The sequence below is a fragment of the Spea bombifrons genome, chromosome 3, assembly GCF_027358695.1.
Source record: "Spea bombifrons isolate aSpeBom1 chromosome 3, aSpeBom1.2.pri, whole genome shotgun sequence".
Lineage (NCBI taxonomy): Eukaryota > Metazoa > Chordata > Amphibia > Anura > Pelobatidae > Spea > Spea bombifrons.
Window position 1 is genome coordinate 119,326,734 of NC_071089.1, and position 20,357 is coordinate 119,347,090.

Below are 20,357 nucleotides of genomic sequence, written 5' to 3' on the forward strand. Positions count from 1 at the left end.
CGGAGCTTCATTTCACGCTGTATTAATTATTCATAGCCGCACTGAGCGGTTCATTCCCTGCTCGGAGTTATTATTTACAGTTAAACTGCGCTTGAGGACCACGGGAAGAATAGACTCATTATACGACATTTAGAAGTTCTATCACGGATGGGTCGAAAAACATACATACAAAATGTCAAAATCTAGGTCTGCTGCATCCGAAGAACCAAATAAAATGCACAATAACCCCAAAATAATAATTCTGTAAGGAAATACACCTTCATTCACCTTCATTCACTGCTCTACACACAATGAAATTAAGCGAATGAACACTAATATAAGACAAGAGTGAATTGTGTCTGTCGGGGGACTTGAGCTGATTCTGGGTGGCCCTCGGGCTTAAGGGGGTAGGAGCTGCCAGGGCTTAATCTTGCAGGTGGCAACACTAGGATTTAAGATGATATGGGGTGACACTCGGACTTGAGCTGGTAGGGTGCAGCACTAGGGTGTGACCTGGTAGGGGGGACACTAGGGCTCAAGGGGGTAGGAGGATCTGCTAAGGCTTGAGCTGATAGTGGGTGACACTAGGGCTTGGGCTGGTAGTGGGTGACACTAGGGCTTGGGCTGGTAGTGGGTGGCATTAGGGCTTGGGCTGGTAGTGGGTGACACTAGGGCTTGGGCTGGTAGTGGGTGAAACTAGGGCTTGGGATGGTAGTGGGTGACACTAGGGCTTGAGCTGGTAGGGGGACACTAGGGCTTGAGCTGGTAAGGGTGACACTAGGACTTGATCTGGTAGGGTGCAGCACTAGGGTGTGACCTGGTAGGGGGTGACACTAGGGCTTAAGGGGGTAGGAGGTGCTGCTAGGACTTGAGCTTGCAGGGGGCAACACTAAGACTTGAGCTGTTAGGGGTAACACTAGGACTTAAGCTGTTAGGGTTGACACTCCGACTTGGGCTGTTAGGGTTGACACTCCGACTTGAGCTTGTAGGGGTGACGCTCGGACTGTTCGGGGTGTTACTAGGATTTGAGCTGATGGTGAGTGACACTCGGATTTGAGCTGGCAGCGGTGACACTCGGACTGTTCGGGGTGTTACTAGGATTTGAGTTGATGGTGAGTGACACTCGGATTTGAGCTGGCAGCGGTGACACTAGGACTCGGACTGTTCGGGGTGTTACTAGGATTTGAGCTGATGGTGAGTGACAGTCGGATTTGAGCTGGCAGCGGTGACACTAGGACTCGGACTGTTCGGGGTGTTACTAGGATTTGAGCTGATGGTGAGTGACAGTCGGATTTGAGCTGGCAGGGGTGACATTCGGACGTGGGCTGTTCGGGGTGTTACTAGGATTTGAGCTGATGGTGAGTTACACTCGGATTTGAGCTGGCAGGGGTGACACTCGGACTGTTCGGGGTGTTACTAGGATTTGAGTTGATGGTGAGTGACACTCGGATTTGAGCTGGTAGCGGTGACACTAGGGCAAAAGATAGGAAACATTCTGAAAGCCTTTTAGTAGGTAAATGTAAAAGTTACCCTTGGTTCTTAATGAGCAAACGTCTCTAAAACACTCACATTGATCGAGAAACCCAGAAGCACTTTCTACACGATAACAAATCAGGGCAGCGCGCGGGGTCATTAACTCCCCGCCATACGGAGTCTCCCCGCCTCGCCGCTTCCTACAGCGGAAAGGCCATTAGCCAATTTCTCGAGTACAATCCTCATTAACTTCTCCGCGAGAGACCCGTGAAAGAGTATCTCCCATCCGCACATTACGACACTTCATTAAAATCTCATCAAACCCGGCCGATGCCGCGCTTTTAACACAAAACGACGTATTTAAAGCACGCGCTCCGCTTCCACAAACCCTTAATTGCCTTCTCTACCAGCTTCAGAGAATGCGTTGTTACAGATCTGCCGTTTTCTCCTCTCCTCTGAGTGTTAAATCTGGGGGGGGGGGCGACACTGAAACTTTTAAACAGCTGTTTTCAGTTTCTATGGCAACAACCTATCAGTGAATGCTTTTGTGAAACTTTTTTGTGTGGATTAAATAATTATTTTTGGGAGCTCAGTATTGATAGAAGGAATGAAGTGCAAACATGTGATAACCTAACATCCAGAACAAAACTATTTTAGATCCATTTATTCTGTTCTAGAATATACAGCGCTGGGGGGTTATATTACTGTATACAGCGCTGGGGGTTATATTACTGTATACAGCGCTGGGGGGTTATATTACTGTATACAGCGCTGGGGAGGTTATATTACTGTATACAGCGCTGGGGGGTTATATTACTGTATACAGCGCTGGGGGTTATATTACTGTATACAGCGCTGGGGGTTATATTACTGTATACAGCGCTGGGGGTTATATTACTGTATACAGCGCTGGGGGTTATATTACTGTATACAGTGCTGGGGGTTATATTACTGTATACAGCGCTGGGGGGTTATATTACTGTATACAGCGCTGGGGGTCATATTACTGTATACAGCGCTGGGGGGTTATATTACTGTATACAGCGCTGGGGGTTATATTACTGTATACAGCGCTGGGGGTTATATTACTGTATGCAGCGCTGGGGGTTATATTACTGTATACATCGCTGGGGGTTATATTACTGTATACAGCGCTGGGGGTTATATTACTGTATACAGTGCTGGGGGGTTATATTACTGTATACAGCGCTGGGGGGTTATATTACTGTATACAGTGCTGGGGGGTTATATTACTGTATACAGCGCTGGGGGTTATATTACTGTAAACAGCGCTGGGGGTTATATTACTGTATACAGCGCTGGGGGGTTATATTACTGTATACAGCGCTGGGGGTTATATTACTGTATACAGCGCTGGGGGGTTATTACTGTATACAGTGCTGGGGGTTATATTACTGTATACAGCGCTGGGGGTTATATTACTGTATACAGCGCTGGGGGTTATATTACTGTATACAGCGCTGGGGGGTTATATTACTGTATACAGCGCTGGGGGTTATATTACTGTATACAGCGCTGGGGGGTTATATTACTGTATACAGCGCTGGGGGTTATATTACTGTATACAGCGCGGGGGGGTTATTACTGTATACAGCGCTGGGGGGTTATATTACTGTATACAGCGCTGGGGGTAATAATTTTTGGGGACTTTTCTTTTAATGGATAAATAATTGGAAATGTGTATATAAAACTTTTGATTATAAGTGGAGATAAACGTTGTTGTTGAGTTGAGTTAACTTCCTGCTGGGTGAGGATTGCGTGGCGTTATACAGGAAGAAGATTTATTGCATCACGCTGACAAGAAATCCTTTTAAAGTGTGATGGAAAATATATAAACACCAAAAATATTAACAATAAAATCAATTTAAAAACTGGCTAAATAAATCCATATTTGTGATTTATCATATTCCTTTTTTCGATATAATTTGCTGTTTTTTGTGTTTACTTTCTCGGTTTTGGCAGTCGCCGGCGTCGGGGGATTCTGGCCCCCAGTTGGTCTCCGGTAATCCTTTTATCTCTTGGTCCAGGCGTCTAACGTGAGATTATTTTGTCCGCAGAGTCAGTAAAGGAGTGTTTTCTGCGATGAAGCTCGGCAAAATGCGTCCGCCAAAAGACGACGGCAGAAAGCAAGGTACTAAAACTCCGTCCACAGCTTCAACGCTCCTAACATTTACCCCGGAGAAATGTGCAGCGTGGGGCAAGCAGGGCCACAGAACACACTGGCCAAACCCCAGTATACCCCGATGTTACTGGTGGGACATCCAGGGGTGAGACGTGGGTTACTGGCACCTGGATGTTTCGCCCACCCTCGTAAATAACACACGCTAACACGTAAACTCACTCTAACACCATACAATAGCACACGCTCACTCTTATACCATACAGTTACGCATTAATACGCACTCTCTAACACCATACTACACGCTCACTCTAATACCATACACTTACACATAAATACACACACTCTCTAACACCATAGAATAGCACACGCTCACTCTAATACCATACACTTACACATAAATACACACACTCTCTAACACCATAGAATAGCACACGCTCACTCTAATACCATACACTTACGCATAAACACACACACTCTGTAACACCATAGAATAGCACACGCTCACTCTAATACCATACACTTACGCATAAATGCACACACTCTCTAACACCATACAATAGCACACGCTCACTCTAATACCATACACTTACACATAAACACACACACTCTCGAACACCATACAATAGCACACGCTCACTCTAATACCATACACTTACACATAAACACACACACTCTCGAACACCATACAATAGCACACGCTCACTCTAATACCATACACTTACACATAAACACACACACTCTGTAACACCATAGAATAGCACACGCTCACTCTAATACTATACACTTACGCCTAAATACACACACTCTCTAACACCATACAATAGCACACGCTCACTCTAATACCATACACTTAATACACACACTCTCTCCCCCTCTCCTAGGGGCCACTAACCCTAGGCTCACCCCTGAAACCATACTCTGATACACACGCTTACGTTTAACACCATACACTCATGCTAACACCATATGCTCACACATGATGGCTAACACCATAGGCTTACACTAACAGACACACACTCTAACACATTTATACACATTCACTCTTTTTTCGCTCTCTTCTCTTTTTGTCTATGTCTCTCACCTATGTTTATGAGTTTTATGTTTTGGGGACTTCAGTGGTCGCTTCTTGACCCAATAAAAGGTGACCAAAGACTCGATTTTCTGGACGTTGAGATTTAAGGCATTTCAATGAGCTTCAAAGTTGTAGAAAACCCCCCTTTGGGATAAATAAAATGTGTTTTTTTGTTTTTTAGATGAACCTGCCGTCCTGGAAACAGAAGACCTGGACCGGAAAGCCATGCGCTTGGGTGGGGGTCTGGACCCGGACACTATTTCTCTCGCCTCGGTCACTGCCGTCACAACCAATGTATCCAATAAGAGGTTAGTATTCAGAGGTCCCATCACGTTTCTGCTCTGGTGTATCTGCTATGGCTTTTCCAAGTGTTGGACACTCCTGGACCCCCCTAATATTTAAAGGACTATAAGTCAGTTAAGGCTTGTGGGATCCGTTGTCCATTTGGTTATTTGAGCAGGGGCCTTCTCACCTTTGGTTTGTGACGTTCTACTTGTTACATCCCGTTTGCGCATTGTATAACGCCGCGTAATATGATGGAGACCTCTCACTAAACAACGGCTTTTAAATCACATTCCTGCTTTTAACATGCGTCACTTATTTCTTCCATAGGTCTAAACCCGACATTAAAATGGAACCGAGTGCTGGGCGGCCAATGGATTACCAAGTAGGTGTGAGGTCTCCTTCAGATGTAACCCCTTCCGTTCCCTTATCTTCCCTCTTACTCTACCACCTGCCCTCCAGCTGTTGGTGAAGCCCAGCGTTGACCTGTAGAAGGACCATTGGGCCGGTGGCTTATTGGCAGCTGGAGGGCGGTGGGCCATGTGTTGTCTTCTCTGCCCTCTGTGGCCACTCGACGTGACGGGATCCATCTGTATCTGGTTCACAGGTGAGCATTACCGTCATCGAGGCGCGGCAGCTGGTGGGATTAAACATGGACCCCGTGGTTTGTGTTGAAGTTGGAGATGAGAAAAAATACACGTCGATGAAGGAATCGACCAACTGCCCCTACTACAACGAGGTGAGCCCAACGGGTCCGCCATTTTATGCTGGAATCCACAGTATTTAAAGAGTTTCAAGTAGTTTATTTTATTTTTTTGCGGGTGACAAACCTCTGTTAATGTAAATGCAGAATGAAGAGATTATTAATGGTTAATATATATATATATATGGTCAGACATGGATATTAACCCCTTTATGTCTAGTGATATTTTTACCATACGTTCGACCAGTCGTAATTCCTCTTCTACCTATTTATTTTGTACCCGCACCAATTATAAATATACGGTGGGATTTCCCCCCCCAAGCTCATTTTAGATTGTTTTTTTTCTTCAATCTTTCACATATTTCCATCATATATCAAATATCAGTAGTAGATCTTTCCTACGTTGGTGGGTTTGTAACTTCAGTAGTGAACAAAGTCGGCCTATCTATAGAACCTATCACTGCGTCCTACCGGTCAATAAAAGTAATAAAATAATATATCCACGGGTCACAAAAGGGGTTTGACATTGACATTAAATATTTAAACATGATATAAAGGAATCTGGGACATGACCGGCAGCCATTTATATCGTTTCTTTTCCTTTCAGTATTTTGTGTTCGACTTCCACGTTCCTCCAGATGTGATGTTTGACAAAATAATCAAGCTGTCGGTAAGTACGGATTCTCCAAATCCCAGCCATTTGCGAGGTTATAATGCGTAGGCAATTAACACAAGGTGGGCTCCTGTCCCCCCATAGCAGGTCCCCTACGTTTACCAGCTTCACCCCCAAGGGTTTTGGCCAATCCAAGAGACCCAAATAGATTAAATAATACAATTCTTAGGGCGGATTATGATGGTCTCCAGGTCCTCCTCAAGCCCCCCGAGTAAGAAGGCAGATCTTTACGGGTAACGGGAAGGTCCTCAGGGCCTGGGGCTGCAGGACCAAGTTGCCCAAAGTGAAGAGGCAGATTCCCTTCTTCGATATATTATCTCATGAGGTTCCTCTCCCAAACGGCTCTGTTGAATCCCTCAGGTGATCCATTCCAAGAACCTTCTACGCAGCGGGACACTGGTGGGGTCATTTAAGATGGATGTTGGCACTGTCTACACTCAGCCAGGTGAGTGGAGGAATACGGATTATTTAACAGATAAGATCAAAAATACCCATTGTACATCGCTGCGGAAGGTGATGGCGCCATATAAACCAATAAGTAATAATAAATAAGTCATTGAATTTAAAGCTACTTTTCTATGCCTTGACTTCGTTAATCGCGCAGAACACCAGTTTTACCACAAATGGGCCATCCTCTCGGACCCGGACGATATCACCGCCGGGGTAAAAGGTTACCTCAAGTGTGACGTCGCTGTAGTTGGAAAGGGAGACAACATCAAGACCCCCCATAAAGCTAATGAAACAGACGAGGATGACATCGAAGGGTAAGACTTGATGACATCACAACCTCTTTCTCCGTCTACGTCATTTCTATGAAATACTCATCATCGTGAATATGTAGGGGTGCGGGGCTAGCCATACCATAGAAGAAATGCTTTATGATTCAAAGAGCGTAGGGGAGACCTATCAGCGCATGTATACTGTCATAGACATAAATCCCAGCCGCAGGGCTCGAGCGACGTGTTTTGGGCTTATGTTCTAGTCGGATTCAATGCTATCCTTTAGATACACCAATGGAGGCCAGGAGGGTCCAAACCTGTAACCCGATTCTGTATAAAAAAAGTAACCAAAATGTATCAAACTCCTCAGGTAGCCATAGATGATGGCGGCAAAGTATCAAAGTATCAAAGTTTCATCTCAAACAGCATCGAAATCTATCTTTGGTTATATTTTAGGTATTATAATTAGGCAAAAAACAATCGCAATTCTCTAGCAGAAACCGGCAAAAATGTTGGTTGGATCACTCAACTTTCTTAAAGGCTCCGCTGCTGGTTCAAATGACAACGAAGCCGATTAATTAACTCGTTGCGTGCCCATGCTGGCCATTTCAGCAGCACCGCAACATTTTTTGTTTATTTTAGTTTATGGGGTATCTGCCTGTTTTTTTTTTTGGGGCGTTTTTTTTTTTTTTTTGTATTGACACGTTTGCACAAATTCTAAACTTCCCCCAATTTTTTTTTACAGGCAGCGAACGCAGGCAGGGTGTTTTTAATAATACAAATAATAATAAAAAAAAATAAAAATATTCTAAAAATCTAAAAATTGTCGTTTTAAAATCAAAAAAATTTGTCTTTCTAAAATTCTAAAAATAAAAAAATGTCTCTAAAATTAAAAAAAAAATGCCTTTATAAATGATCTATATATAATGTATCTATAAATATAAATATAAAAATCTATAATAATCTATAAATAATTAAAGGTAGGGTGGAAGAAACCAAATGATATATTATATATATATATGATAATTGAATGTAAATCAATCACTGTAGGAACTTGCTCCTTCCGGACGGCGTGCCCCCGGAGCGCCAATGGGCTCGATTCTACATCAAGATCTTCCGAGCTGAAGGTTTGCCAAGGATGAACACAAGCATCATGGCCAACGTCAAGAAGGCTCTCATCGGCGAGAACAAAGACTTGGTGGATCCGTATGTACAGGTTTCCTTTGCAGGGCAAAAGGTAAGAAACCCCCACCCGCCGCGTAGAAAGGAGCTGATAATTTGGGGTAACGCCGTAAAATGTGACCCGTGGCTCAGAACGCTCCATGATCACATCATAGTTTTGGAAGCGGACTTGATCCAACGTCCTCCGCGGCATGAAACAATGTGTTCCTCTGCCCAACTTTATAATGAACGTTTCTGAGATAATAAAGTGGAATATTTTATATAAAGTGGCGTAAAAGGCGTGTCATATCTACTAAAACGTAATGCGCACGAGGCAATAGGTGTCTTAATATTGCATGAGAAAGTGTATTGTAACTCAGTTATACAAAGATTCTTACGCTTGGGATTTAAAGACGTTCTAGAACGGGTTTAGAATGTAGCCATAGAATAAATGAAATAAATCTGCCACAATTCTATAAGACGCCACATCCTTTCATAACAAATATTCTTTCGTTCATGTTACAAAACAAAACTTGACGGCAGATCGGCCCCATCCGGCCCCCATCTAGTCGCCCGTTTCTCCTGCTATAAAGACTCAAATCAGTCCTTGGTCTCGTCTTAGAAGGTCCTCAGTCTTGTCTTAGACAATGGTGGAGCAAGCTCGGCCCCTAGTGAGCAGATGCCATGTCTGTAGGGAACTACGTGACAAAGGTTATAGGTCACTGGAGCTTTCCTGTCGTAATAGGGCAAGACGTCGGTGCAGAAGAGCAGCTACGAGCCCATGTGGAACGAGCAGATCATCTTCACCGAAATGTTCCCACCGCTCTGTAAGAGGATGAAGGTACAGATCCGAGACTCTGACAAGGTGAACGACGTGGCCATCGGGACTCATTTCATTGACCTTCGCAAAATTTCCAACGAAGGAGACAAAGGTGAGGGCGAAAACCCAAACATCTTTGGGTGGAGTTGAGCAACCGAGGCACAAGCTGCCAACCATTACGGGCCGCCGGCCGCACGTTGACCCTTCCTCTGTTTTGATTCCAGGGTTCCTTCCTACCTTTGGGCCAGCGTGGGTAAACATGTATGGCTCGACACGCAACTACACGCTCATGGATGAACACCAAGATCTGAACGAAGGGCTGGGGGAAGGGGTTTCGTTCCGTGCTCGGTTGCTGCTGAGTCTTGCCGTGGAAATTTTAGACACAAGTTCTCCAGACCTTACCAGTTCCACAGAAGTTCAAGTAGAAGGAGCTCCACCAGTGGCTGACGTGAGACTCTATTGCTCTTTTCGAAACTCAAGTATCACTCTGCTGCCATTGTACTATGTGCTGGATTCGCCATAAGACAAGGCAGCGCCTTCATTTTCATGTTTACTCCTTGTAACGCTTGTAATGGGTATCGGTCCGTGCTGAAACCAGTTCCTTATTATGCCCCATCTACAGGCAGATGGGTAACAAGGATGGAGGTCAGGCCTTATTGACAATGAAGTCTGGTCTATGACCCCCCCCATAGCTACTAAAGAACCGCTCACGTCACCTTGTGGGGATAATTAGTAATACTGGCGGCTGGAGTTAATTGCTCCCAATCTTACCCCCAATTGCTTGTTTCTGCCTGCAGACATCACAATGAACAACATGTTTTCATCACACAAATAACCTAAGACACTATGACGCAATTGTTCAATTGGAAAGTGCTATTTCCATTTGGGGTTACTGGGGGTATTGGCAAAACTTCTACCCCCGCTCTAACACTGTAGATTATTTAGAATGATGAAGAGCGCAGAGTAACGGAATCTTATCCCCCCCATCAATCAATTGCCCCCCGCTTTGTTACAAACCATCACATGAGGATGTGTGTGTGGGGGGGTGATAGTGGGTACCATTGGCATGTAGCCCAACTTGGTCATCATGGAAGACGTAGAAGAACTTTGGATAATTATAGATGCACAGGTGATACATTGGTTTTGTGTTTTCTGTAGAATTGCACAGGAAAGATGGAAGAATTCTTCCTCTTTGGAGCCTTCCTGGAAGCCACCATGATTGACCGCAGGAGTGGAGACAAACCAATCAACTTTGAGGTCACCATAGGTGGGCTTTAACACGACGCCTTAACTTGATACCGTCAATCAGTTTACGTAAAACAGGACAGCAAAAATGTAAAAATCCCACCAAAATATTGTTTCAGGTAACTACGGTAACCAAATCGACGGAACGACAAAGCCCAGTAGGCGGAGGAAGAAAGATGGCGGGGACGGTGTGGAGGAGGACTCGGAACTCTTACAGAACTCAAGCGAAGACGAAGGGGATGAGGACGGAGAAATGCTTTCTGTCTCGTCGACGCCAACAATGAAACCTTTCATCACCGACAGGTGACTGTATCACTCGCTGCGTAATATATAAATGCTCACATCGCGCAGTTACCTTGAGTTCAGGTGTAGCCAATGGAGAATAAGCTCAGTTGTAGCTTCCAATTCTCATAAATATGACCAAGGTTCCTGATCCAAGGTTCCTTCTGTCATCGTGGAGCCCTGTATAAAAGTATAACACCGTTCTGATATTGATCTCCGCAGGAACTACTTCCACTTGCCCTACTTTGATCGGAAGCCGTGTATCTACATTAAAAGCTGGTGGCAAGACCAACGAAGAAGACTTTACAATGCCAACATCATGGACAAAATCGCAGACAAACTGGTGAATAGACCTTTGCAGACCGTGATTTTATCTCTAACGAGTTCCCCCCGGCTTCTAAACGCGTATAAAGCACGGAACGCGATCCCCGGGGAGGAAGTAGTAGGGTGTGTTCTGTAGAATCCCTTCCATATATCGCGGAAATTCCAGAATTTTGGAAAATTAGAATGCTCATCTTGCGGTGTTACAGCGCCATGCTATTAATATAGAGAAATATATAATATATGAAGGTCACCAAGTTCTCCAGCTGCTGTGGGGTTACAAATGTAGGTCCTGGATGATGGGAATTGTCATCATGGTGGTTTCATTGGCCGGGATTAGCCCCAGCTTGCCGTGATATATTTTTTTGCCCGGTGGCTTGCTGGCTCGTTCCTCCGTGGCGTCCTTTCTGCTTCACTCCCCGAAGCAAAATAACTATAATCCCCAAACCGCTGACTCTGTGTCGTACAAGCGAATTCCCACCGGAGCGTTCCGATGCTGAAACGCAGCCTCCCCGTGTTAATTGTAAGGAAGCGGTAATGGGACGGCAGGGCATTAGATAATTGCTGGGGAGACTCCGAGGAAAACAAAGTACATAATTACACAGAACAGCTCTGTCTAATAGCAGGGAAGGGAATGAATGCGCAGAGAGTCAGAGAGAGAGAGAGAGAGAGAGAGAGCGAGAGAGAGAGAGTGAGAGAGAAAGAGAAAGAGAGACAGGGAGAGAGAGAGAAAGAGAGAGAGATACCGAGAGAGAGACAGATAGAGAGAGAGAGACAGATAGAGAGAGAGACAGAGAGAGAGAGAGGGAGACAGATAGAGAGAGAGACAGATAGAGAGAGACAGAGAGAGACAGAGAGAGAGAGACAGAGAGGGAGAAAGAGAGATACAGAGAGAGACAGATAGAGAGAGAGACAGATAGAGAGAGAGACAGAGAGAGAGAGAGAGAAAGAGAGAGAGATACAGAGAGAGAGAGAGAAAGAAAGAGAGAGAGAAAGAAAGAAATAGAGAGAGAAAGGAGAGGTGAGATTACTTTGCACAAGAAAAGAGTATTCTAAAACGTTCTAATATTTACGAGAAGCCAATGTTTAGGGATGTTTAGATGTTTATGTCACTTTTAGGAAGATTCCAGTAGAATTTCTCCATCTGACCAAATCTGCTTAACATTTCGTTGCAGTTGAGTTCATGTGAGATAAATCGAAGTCTTCTTTTAATCTGCAGGATTTTGGGGGCAAATGAGTAGCCGCGGCCCTTCTTGTTAAACTTAAATCAAGTGAACTGTAACAGGTTTTAGATATCTGATCAGGACTTCATTAGCATCGCCGTAAAGCATCGGCTCAGTGTGGTGTTTGAGCAGGGAAAGTCACCCCAAATATCACATGACTGACAGCAACGTCCTGCTAAAGATCTGGCCGTCGATGTAAAAAGATAAGCTTTCCTGTATTTAAAGGTTTTTTCATGTTCATGTTCTCTTTCCACACAGGAGGAAGGGTTAAATGACGTTCATGAAATGATAAAAACAGAGAAGCCGTACCCCGAAAGACGACTCCGCGGGGTTCTGGAGGAACTCAGCAGCAGCTGTTTGTGAGTAACGCGAATATTCATCGCACCAATCACAGAGCTTTCAACATGGGTCCATGTGCAAATGACACAATGTTCGCTTACACACGCTTACACCTGCTTATATACACAGCATAAAGCTGCCCATATGTTCACACCTTTGTAGCTTATTGGTACATTCCGTGGACTAATAGCCTTATGGGAAATCCCAATTTGTCTATTGAAAGTTATAGCCATGCCTGGGAAGTCTCGAGGTTAGACCCGGGGTCTCCGGGTGAAGTGCCGCTTCCCTGTAGTGTGGGTCAGTTTCGTCCTTCTTCAAGTAGGGGAGCCGTGTGTGTCCACACTCACCCCCCCTCTACTGCCTACACCCCTCTCACTTTATTCTGCCCCCCTAACCCAGTTCCCTCCCATTGAAGGCTCTCGGGCTAATGTTTGGGTCTTTACAGCCGGAAAAACGGGCAGATTAGATAGGCCAAATGGGACGGATGTGCCGGCAACGTAAAAATTATTACGAGTTTCAGGTGAGGTCATGAGAGGTAAATGACTGCTTGCATGTCGTGGACCGAAACCTACAAAAGAAATCAATAAACAAACTTAAATAGATTAAATAAAAAAATACAACAGAGGTCACCGGGACCCCTGTGAGCCAATGGGAGCAGACAATCACCCCAGCCTTCCCCCGCACTGTGTGTGTTGGGGCAGGGGTAGTAAAAGAAACCTTAGGTGGGTATAGGGCCTATATCTACCTCTATATACCCCATCTTCAGCTAAGTGAAATACGGGGGTTAATTTATATAAAAATACCTATGGGACATACAGACCCCATCATGGGCCTCCCGCAAATCTCCCAGCCTGGTAGGTTGTTGTTAAAGAAATAAAAAGCCCTTCAGGGGGCATCTGTGTCGGTCCAAGACCACCCCCACACATTTGGATAAAATGCCATGACTGAGGTAGCGCCAATGCGACGCCCTCTTTACCCCCCTTCCCGAAATAAATACACAAACACAAAATAAATAATATAATGCTTTATTATAGTCAACTATGGAAAAATAAGGCCACGGTGCAGTCCGCTTTACGCCTTCCACACCGTGACACAGATATAAATAACTTTATTCATAGTAAAATGAACTTTATTTGTAAACACCATATAACATTGTATATAATATAGCAATGCACGTGCCGCACCACCCGACTTACTTATGACACGTGCAAGCGTTAAAACTAACAACTGTAAACCAAATATAAAGGCTACAAATCGTAACCCTAAATTGTAAACAACCGAACCGGCTGGCACAGGCGTAAAACCGTAAAACGTAGAGACCACCGGCGTCCCCTGCACGGCAGCCATTGTCACGGCTAGGATTCACCAAGGCACAAGCCCAAGGAGTGTCCTGCACTTAGGCCGAGGGCCTGTGCACCACGGGTCAAACCACACCTAAGGTGGTTAACCCTTGCGCTATGCCAGCTTGATAACCAACCGCCAAAACCAGAAAAAGAGAGGGGTGGGAGGGAGGGAGGGAAAGCTTTCCTGGTCAATAGAAAAGTGACCTAAACGGGGTGGGCTCCCATATATATAGTGGCCCCCACCCCTAAGCCCAGTAAGGTGATGCACACCTATCAATCGCCAGCTCAGGGCCGTCAATCAACCTTGCCCGCTGGCCCCCCTAGCTGACTCAGCAAATTTAGTGACAAACAGGAAAACGGGAGGGGGAGAGGGCTGCCTGTCATCCCCTCAGTCATGCGCCCTTCTTGTTCCATGCTCTCGCCTGGGGCTTTCTTTAAACCTTTCGGAACCCGCCCCATATATATATATGTAAAGTGTTACGAAGATCCCGGCCATGAGCAATTATATCACCCGGGCCGTATATTATTAAGCGGATCGAGCCCACGCCCCTCCAGAACACCAGAGGATAATAAAGAAGGAAATGAATTCAGGGACCCCGGGACGCTCATAAAACGGAATGAAATGATCAATCACGTGGAGAGGATTAGGCTGCACGATGAGACGTCTGCACGCCGTGACACAGCCGCCATCATCATTACTGCGCCCGGGAGACACGTTACTAACATGCCGGCGTTCATCCAGAGGGAGCGCCGTCCAATCACAGCGCACACGTCGGAGGCTTTAATGTCAGCCCCGTAATGAACCCAGACAAGTCGAGTTATCACCCCGGAGCGTAATAACAAGCATACGTTTTATATTATTGCCATAATAACATATGGGATACGGATCTCCCAACATTATAAGTGCCCCAAGTGGGGCACTTTTGTTTTGGGGTTGTGGATGGGGCGGGGCTATCAGGGTAACTGAGCGGGGCATTTAGAAGAAGAATAATGGGGTGTATTTACCCCATTTAATTTATAAAGCCGTTTCCTGCTGTTTCTATACACATTATCGGGGCTTTTAGGGCCGTAGAACCCTGCGATCCCCTCATACCCAGCAAACATTCCGACCTCCTAGAAAAGAGGTATCCCCGGGTTACTAATTTCTGTCTGTCTTTAATATACTTCTTACTCATTTTTTTCTTATTTTTTCCCTAGCCGATTTGTCACCCTGGCCAATAAGGACCAGAACCAGAACAGCAGAACCAAGCTGGACAGAGAGAGGCTGAAGTCCTGCATGCGAGAACTGGTAATGCCGTCCACACGTGGAACACAACGGCTGGTGGGACCTTCTCCATGCCATGGATGGTGGAGAAGGACCCTACACAGCTGTCGGGCACCGTTTGTGTAATGTGCAGGATTAACCGTCCGTACCACTTCGCTTTGATAATAAATCTCTGTTTTTTTGTAACAGGAGAACATGGGAACCCAAGCAAAGACCCTGCGATCGCAGGTGAAGAAGAACACGGTGAAGGACAAGCTCAAACTGGTTCAGAATTTCCTGCAGAAATTGCGTTTCTTGGCCGACGAGGTAAAGTTAGACAATGGGTTATTGTGGTTGACATCATAGTTAGGGTCACCGTTCTTCTGAAGTCTTCATGACATTTGTTTTGGTGAGAATAACGAGACCTTCTCCCTGCAGCCCCAGCACAGCATCCCCGACATCTTCATATGGATGATGAGTAATAACAAGCGGATCGCGTACGCTCGCATCCCATCCAAAGACATCCTCTACTCCATCGTGGAGGAGGAGACCGGAAAAGACTGCGGAAAAGTAAAGTGTGTCTTCCTCAAGGTGAGCGGGATCTCCGGGCCTGTCGGGAGCCATAGAATGCTGGCCCTGTACAATGTATACAGAAGAATACCATTGGGGTTAAAATTCCAGCCCATTTTACCTGCTAACTCCTTATTTAATAAATGAACCCCCATGTCCCGGAAGCATTACTTCTCTCTCGGGCAGGCACTCGTTAATCGGCATGGCGGTGGCTTTCTCTCTCGGGCAGGCACTCGTTAACCAGCATGGCGGTCGCTTTCTCTCTCGGGCAGGGACTCGTTAATCGGCATGGCGGTCGCTTTCTCTCTCGGGCAGGCACTCGTTAATTCGCATGGCGGTGGCTTTCTCTCTCGGGCAGGCACTCGTTAATCGGCATGGCGGTGGCTTTCTCTCTTGGGCAGGCACTCGTTAATCGTCATGGCGGTGGCTTTCTCTCTCTCGGACAGGCACTCGTTAATCGTCATGGCGGTGGCTTTCTCTCTCGCGCAGGCACTCGTTAATCGGCATGGCGGTGGCTTTCTCTCTCGGGCAGGCGCTTGTTAATCGGCATGGGGGTGGCTTTCTCTCGCGTAGGCACTCGTTAATCGGCATGGGGGTGGCTTTCTCTCTCTCGTGCAGGCACTCGTTAATCGGCATGGCGGTGGCTTTCTCTCTCGGGCAGGCACTCGTTAATCGGCATGGTGGTGGCTTTCTCTCTCGGACAGGCACTCGTTAATCGGCATGGCGGTGGCTTTCTCTCTCGGGCAGGCACTCGTTAATCGGCATGGCGGTGGCTTTCTCTCTCGGGCAGGCACTCGTTAATCGGCATGGCGGTGGCTTTCTCTCTGGGGCAGGCACTCGTTAATCGGCATGGCGGTGGCTTTCTCTCTGGGGCAGGCACTCGTTAATCGGCATGGCGGTGGCTTTCTCTCTCGGGCAGGCACTCGTTAATCGGCATGGCGGTGGCTTTCTCTCTCGTGCAGGCACTCGTTAATCGGCATGGCAGTCGCCTTCTCGCTCGGCTGCCCTGGCTTTGGTGCGAAGGACGTGTGCTGCGCTGTTTGTGCTGTGTTGCTGTCGCTGTCTTCCCTGATATATAATATCCTCTCCTCCCTTCCTTCTCTCCCTCTCTCTCCTCCCTTCCTTCTATTCTCTTCCACTCCGCTTCACCCCTCCTCCCTCTCTTCCCCAACTCTTTTCCTTCTCCTCCTCTCCTTACCTTCCTCTCTACTTCTCTCCCCCTCCCATCTCCTGTTCAGCTTGCACAGCCCTCCCCCTCTTACCTCGCACATGGAGCCTTTATCTTTAGCGTGAGCTGCCACAAGGCCCCGTAACATGCATTACATGACCCCGCCGGGGGGGCACCTGTTACCTCTGTGCTCCTGCCATGGCACACCTCTGTGTCCCGGTATGTGTTACACGTGACGTATGATTTAGTTCTTTTATTGGAACGCATGTCGACTTCTTTGCCACATCTGAAGTTCTGAGCTTCTCTGCCGCTTTTTCCGTCTTTTAGTTGCCAGGTAAAAGGGGTTTTGGCCCCGCCGGCTGGACCGTCCAAGCCAAGATGGAGGTGTACCTGTGGCTCGGGCTGAACAAGCAGCGGAAAGACTTCCTTTGCGGCCTCCCGTGCGGCTTTGAAGAGAATAAAGCGGTGAAGGGTCCCGGACTGCAGTCCTTCCCACCCATCAGCCTCAGCTACACCAGTAAGTGACACCACCTGTCAGGACACCTCCTCCATGCGCATACGTCCCTCCGCCTCACCGACTCCACACGGCGTCCCGTGGAATGATCCAACCGAGGGATCCAACCTGTTTGGGTTTAAGAGTGAAAGGGGTTGATCAGATGGTAGTCTCTATGGCAAATACCAACACCACCCACTGGAAAGAGCCGTGCTCACTACTACCATTAGTCGTAAATTGAATGAAGAGACCTCTGAGGTCCCAAAAGCTATGTTGTCCCAATGATAGGGATCCAGTCATTTTTTAAATAAACAATTAATAGGCTCGCCCCGGGTTAGTGGCATCTACATGCACATACCAACACGCAACCACACTCTAACACCCTCTCACGCCAACATACATTCACACACTACCTCACTTCTCTCCCTCATCACACACTAACACACACACATTAATGCTAACATCACACGCTAACACGCACACTCATACTTACACCATTTACTTTAATAGATTTATTATACTAGTGCTGACAATATACTCTGAGAGTAAGACACCCGGGTTCCTCTGAAATATCGCAGGGGTGTCATATCGCTATTAGTTTCATTACGGGAACTCGAGGCGGCCGCCTTCTTCCTGGACACCCCCAAAAAACGGGCGAGTTTTGGTCCGAGTCCCTGCGGGGGCCGTTTGATACGAGCCTCGCGGATGTGGCCCCCGACATGTGTCAGTCATGTGTCAGTCATGTGTCCGTCATGTGTCAGTCATGTGTCCGTCATGTGTCCGCCATGTGTCAGTCATGTGTCAGTCATGTGTCAGTCATGTGTCTGTCATGTGTCAGTCATGTGTCCGCCATGTGTCGGTAATGTGTCCACCATGTGTCGGTAATGTGCGGTCTCTTTTTCAGAGAAGCAGGTGTTCCAGCTGCGCGCTCACATGTATCAGGCGCGGAGTCTGTTTGCGGCAGACAGCAGCGGACTCTCTGATCCATTTGCCCGCGTCTTCTTCAACACGCAGAGCCAGTGCACAGAGGTACGATGTGGGGCACGATTTGGGGCAAATGCCAACACGACCCGCTGGAGAAAGCCACAGTAACTACCACCCTAAGTCATTCATTGATAGAGAAGACCTCTGAGGTCCCAAAAACGCTGAAATAACTCGACATCTCTTTCTGTGACGGCCCAATAAAGTTTAAGAGCAGTGAAAACCTTGGGGGGGTTTTGGTCCATAGATCCTCCCTTTAACACAGGTGAGATCGTTTCAAAAATGCTTTCAGGCTGGGCCTTTTCTAGAGGACCACAATGGTGCAAGACGTCAAGGCTCTTCCTGTCCTGGTACTGATAACTAATGATAACTCACTATTAATTCACATTCCCAGGTGCTGAACGAGACGCTCTGCCCCACGTGGGACCAGCTGCTGGTGTTCGATAACGTGGAGCTGTACGGGGACGCCGGCGAGATGCGGGATGACCCGCCGATAATCGTCATCGAAGTCTACGACCAAGACACAGTAGTAAGGATGCGTCGCCGCTTTGGCAGCATGTGATGTGTTTTTGGGGTCTCCTCCGGTGGGCTCCGCGTCTGACTGCTTCCTCTCCGTCTCAGGGGAAAGCCGATTTCATGGGCAGAACTTTCGCCAAGCCGGTGGTGAAGATGGCCGACGAAGGGTATTGCTCGCCGCGTTTCCCACCCCAGCTGGAGTATTACCAGATATATCGGGGCAACTCCACTGCCGGTGATCTACTGGCAGCCTTCGAGCTCCTGCAGGTAGGGAACGCAATGTCTACAAGTCTGGGGTAGGAGCCATGTGGACCCATGACAGTCAAGGTTAGCCTCCCGTTGTGCCATCTTTGGGAACCTGTAGACGTGCTGCATGTGGCAAATGCCCTGCGTTGGGGTATTAACATAATAATACCCCAACATAAATCTGTTGAGTCTTTGAGATATAGCTGGAAGGAAATCATGAAATCATCCCTTCTTCTGAATTTTTGTAGATTGGTGCATCGGGTAAATCAGACCTCCCGCCAATCGATGGACCAACGGACATGGAGAGAGGGCCGATCCTTCCAGTACCTCTTGGCATCCGACCCGTCCTGAGCAAGTACCGGGTTGAGGTACGGACGACCCTCCCAGAACACGGTTCTTTGTGTGATGCGATGGGGTGAACTAAAAGTCTTATTATTGCCCCTTTTAGATCCTGTTCTGGGGCCTGAGAGACCTGAAGAGAGTCAACCTCGCGCAGGTAGACAGGCCAAGAGTGGACATCGAATGCGCAGGGAAGGGGGTCCAGTCTGCGCTGATCCAGAATTACAAGAAAAACCCAAATTTCAGCACTTTAGTCAAATGGTTTGAGGTGGTAAGTAAACAGAACGCACCTTTATCAACACCAAGGACGCCGCCGGGCGGTGGAAGCTGCGTCCGAGAAACACCTGGGAAAGAAATTCTTAAATAAAACGCGCCGTTTGAGGCATAAATTAACACAAAACGAATAAAAACAATCAAAAAGAAGGAAAACGAGGACGTGGGAGTTATCAGTTTCTATATATTTATATAAATACGGTGTAAATGGAGGCTTTTGAATTCCTTTGCAGGACCTGCCTGAGAACGAGCTCCTCCACCCTCCCCTGAATATCCGCGTGGTGGACTGCAGAGCCTTTGGCAGATACACCCTCGTTGGCTCGCACGCCGTGAGCTCCCTGCGGAAATTTATTTACCGCCCTCCCGATAAGAAGTCCCAGCACTGGAATACGGCAGGTACCGAGTACAGTGTCAGTGTATTAGCCTCTACCGCTTCTGCCGGGAGCCTGTTCTACCTATCTGCCTACAGATACTAGACAGGGGCTCATGAGTTGCATATAAGTTGCAAAGCCTTAACCGTAGGTCCATGAAAACCTGCCTAAAATGGTTAAATGGAAGGCAATTAGATGGATTGCCCTTTAATCTCAAATTGTAGCTTTTAGTTTATGGAAAGAGATGTAAGGTGGCCTCCGGTTGGGCAATCAGTGGCCTCTCCACAAACTACCTTAAGCTTTTGGCCCTTGAGAAGTTATTATTTCATTCCTACTGAGACATGCGCAACTCTTAACGTCTACAGATTTCTTCTTGCGT

General features: G+C 46.9%; 1 protein-coding gene across 2 annotated transcripts in view; it reads left to right on the forward strand.

Moving 5' to 3' along the window:
* The window catches only part of OTOF (otoferlin), a 100,639-nt gene that overhangs the window by 59,801 nt on the left and 20,481 nt on the right, over positions 1-20,357 (forward strand). For both annotated transcript variants that reach the window (XM_053458626.1, XM_053458627.1), the window contains exons 6-29: positions 3,531-3,604; positions 4,849-4,975; positions 5,280-5,334; positions 5,557-5,688; positions 6,260-6,322; positions 6,686-6,770; positions 6,930-7,089; positions 8,095-8,281; positions 8,951-9,137; positions 9,250-9,473; positions 10,184-10,292; positions 10,390-10,573; positions 10,775-10,895; positions 12,355-12,455; positions 14,976-15,066; positions 15,232-15,348; positions 15,460-15,612; positions 17,087-17,276; positions 18,157-18,281; positions 18,628-18,762; positions 18,855-19,016; positions 19,244-19,363; positions 19,444-19,605; positions 19,841-20,003. In XM_053458626.1, the coding sequence (XP_053314601.1) occupies positions 3,531-3,604; positions 4,849-4,975; positions 5,280-5,334; positions 5,557-5,688; positions 6,260-6,322; positions 6,686-6,770; positions 6,930-7,089; positions 8,095-8,281; positions 8,951-9,137; positions 9,250-9,473; positions 10,184-10,292; positions 10,390-10,573; positions 10,775-10,895; positions 12,355-12,455; positions 14,976-15,066; positions 15,232-15,348; positions 15,460-15,612; positions 17,087-17,276; positions 18,157-18,281; positions 18,628-18,762; positions 18,855-19,016; positions 19,244-19,363; positions 19,444-19,605; positions 19,841-20,003 (3,227 nt within the window). The remainder of the gene's footprint in view (positions 1-3,530; positions 3,605-4,848; positions 4,976-5,279; positions 5,335-5,556; positions 5,689-6,259; positions 6,323-6,685; positions 6,771-6,929; positions 7,090-8,094; positions 8,282-8,950; positions 9,138-9,249; positions 9,474-10,183; positions 10,293-10,389; positions 10,574-10,774; positions 10,896-12,354; positions 12,456-14,975; positions 15,067-15,231; positions 15,349-15,459; positions 15,613-17,086; positions 17,277-18,156; positions 18,282-18,627; positions 18,763-18,854; positions 19,017-19,243; positions 19,364-19,443; positions 19,606-19,840; positions 20,004-20,357) is intronic.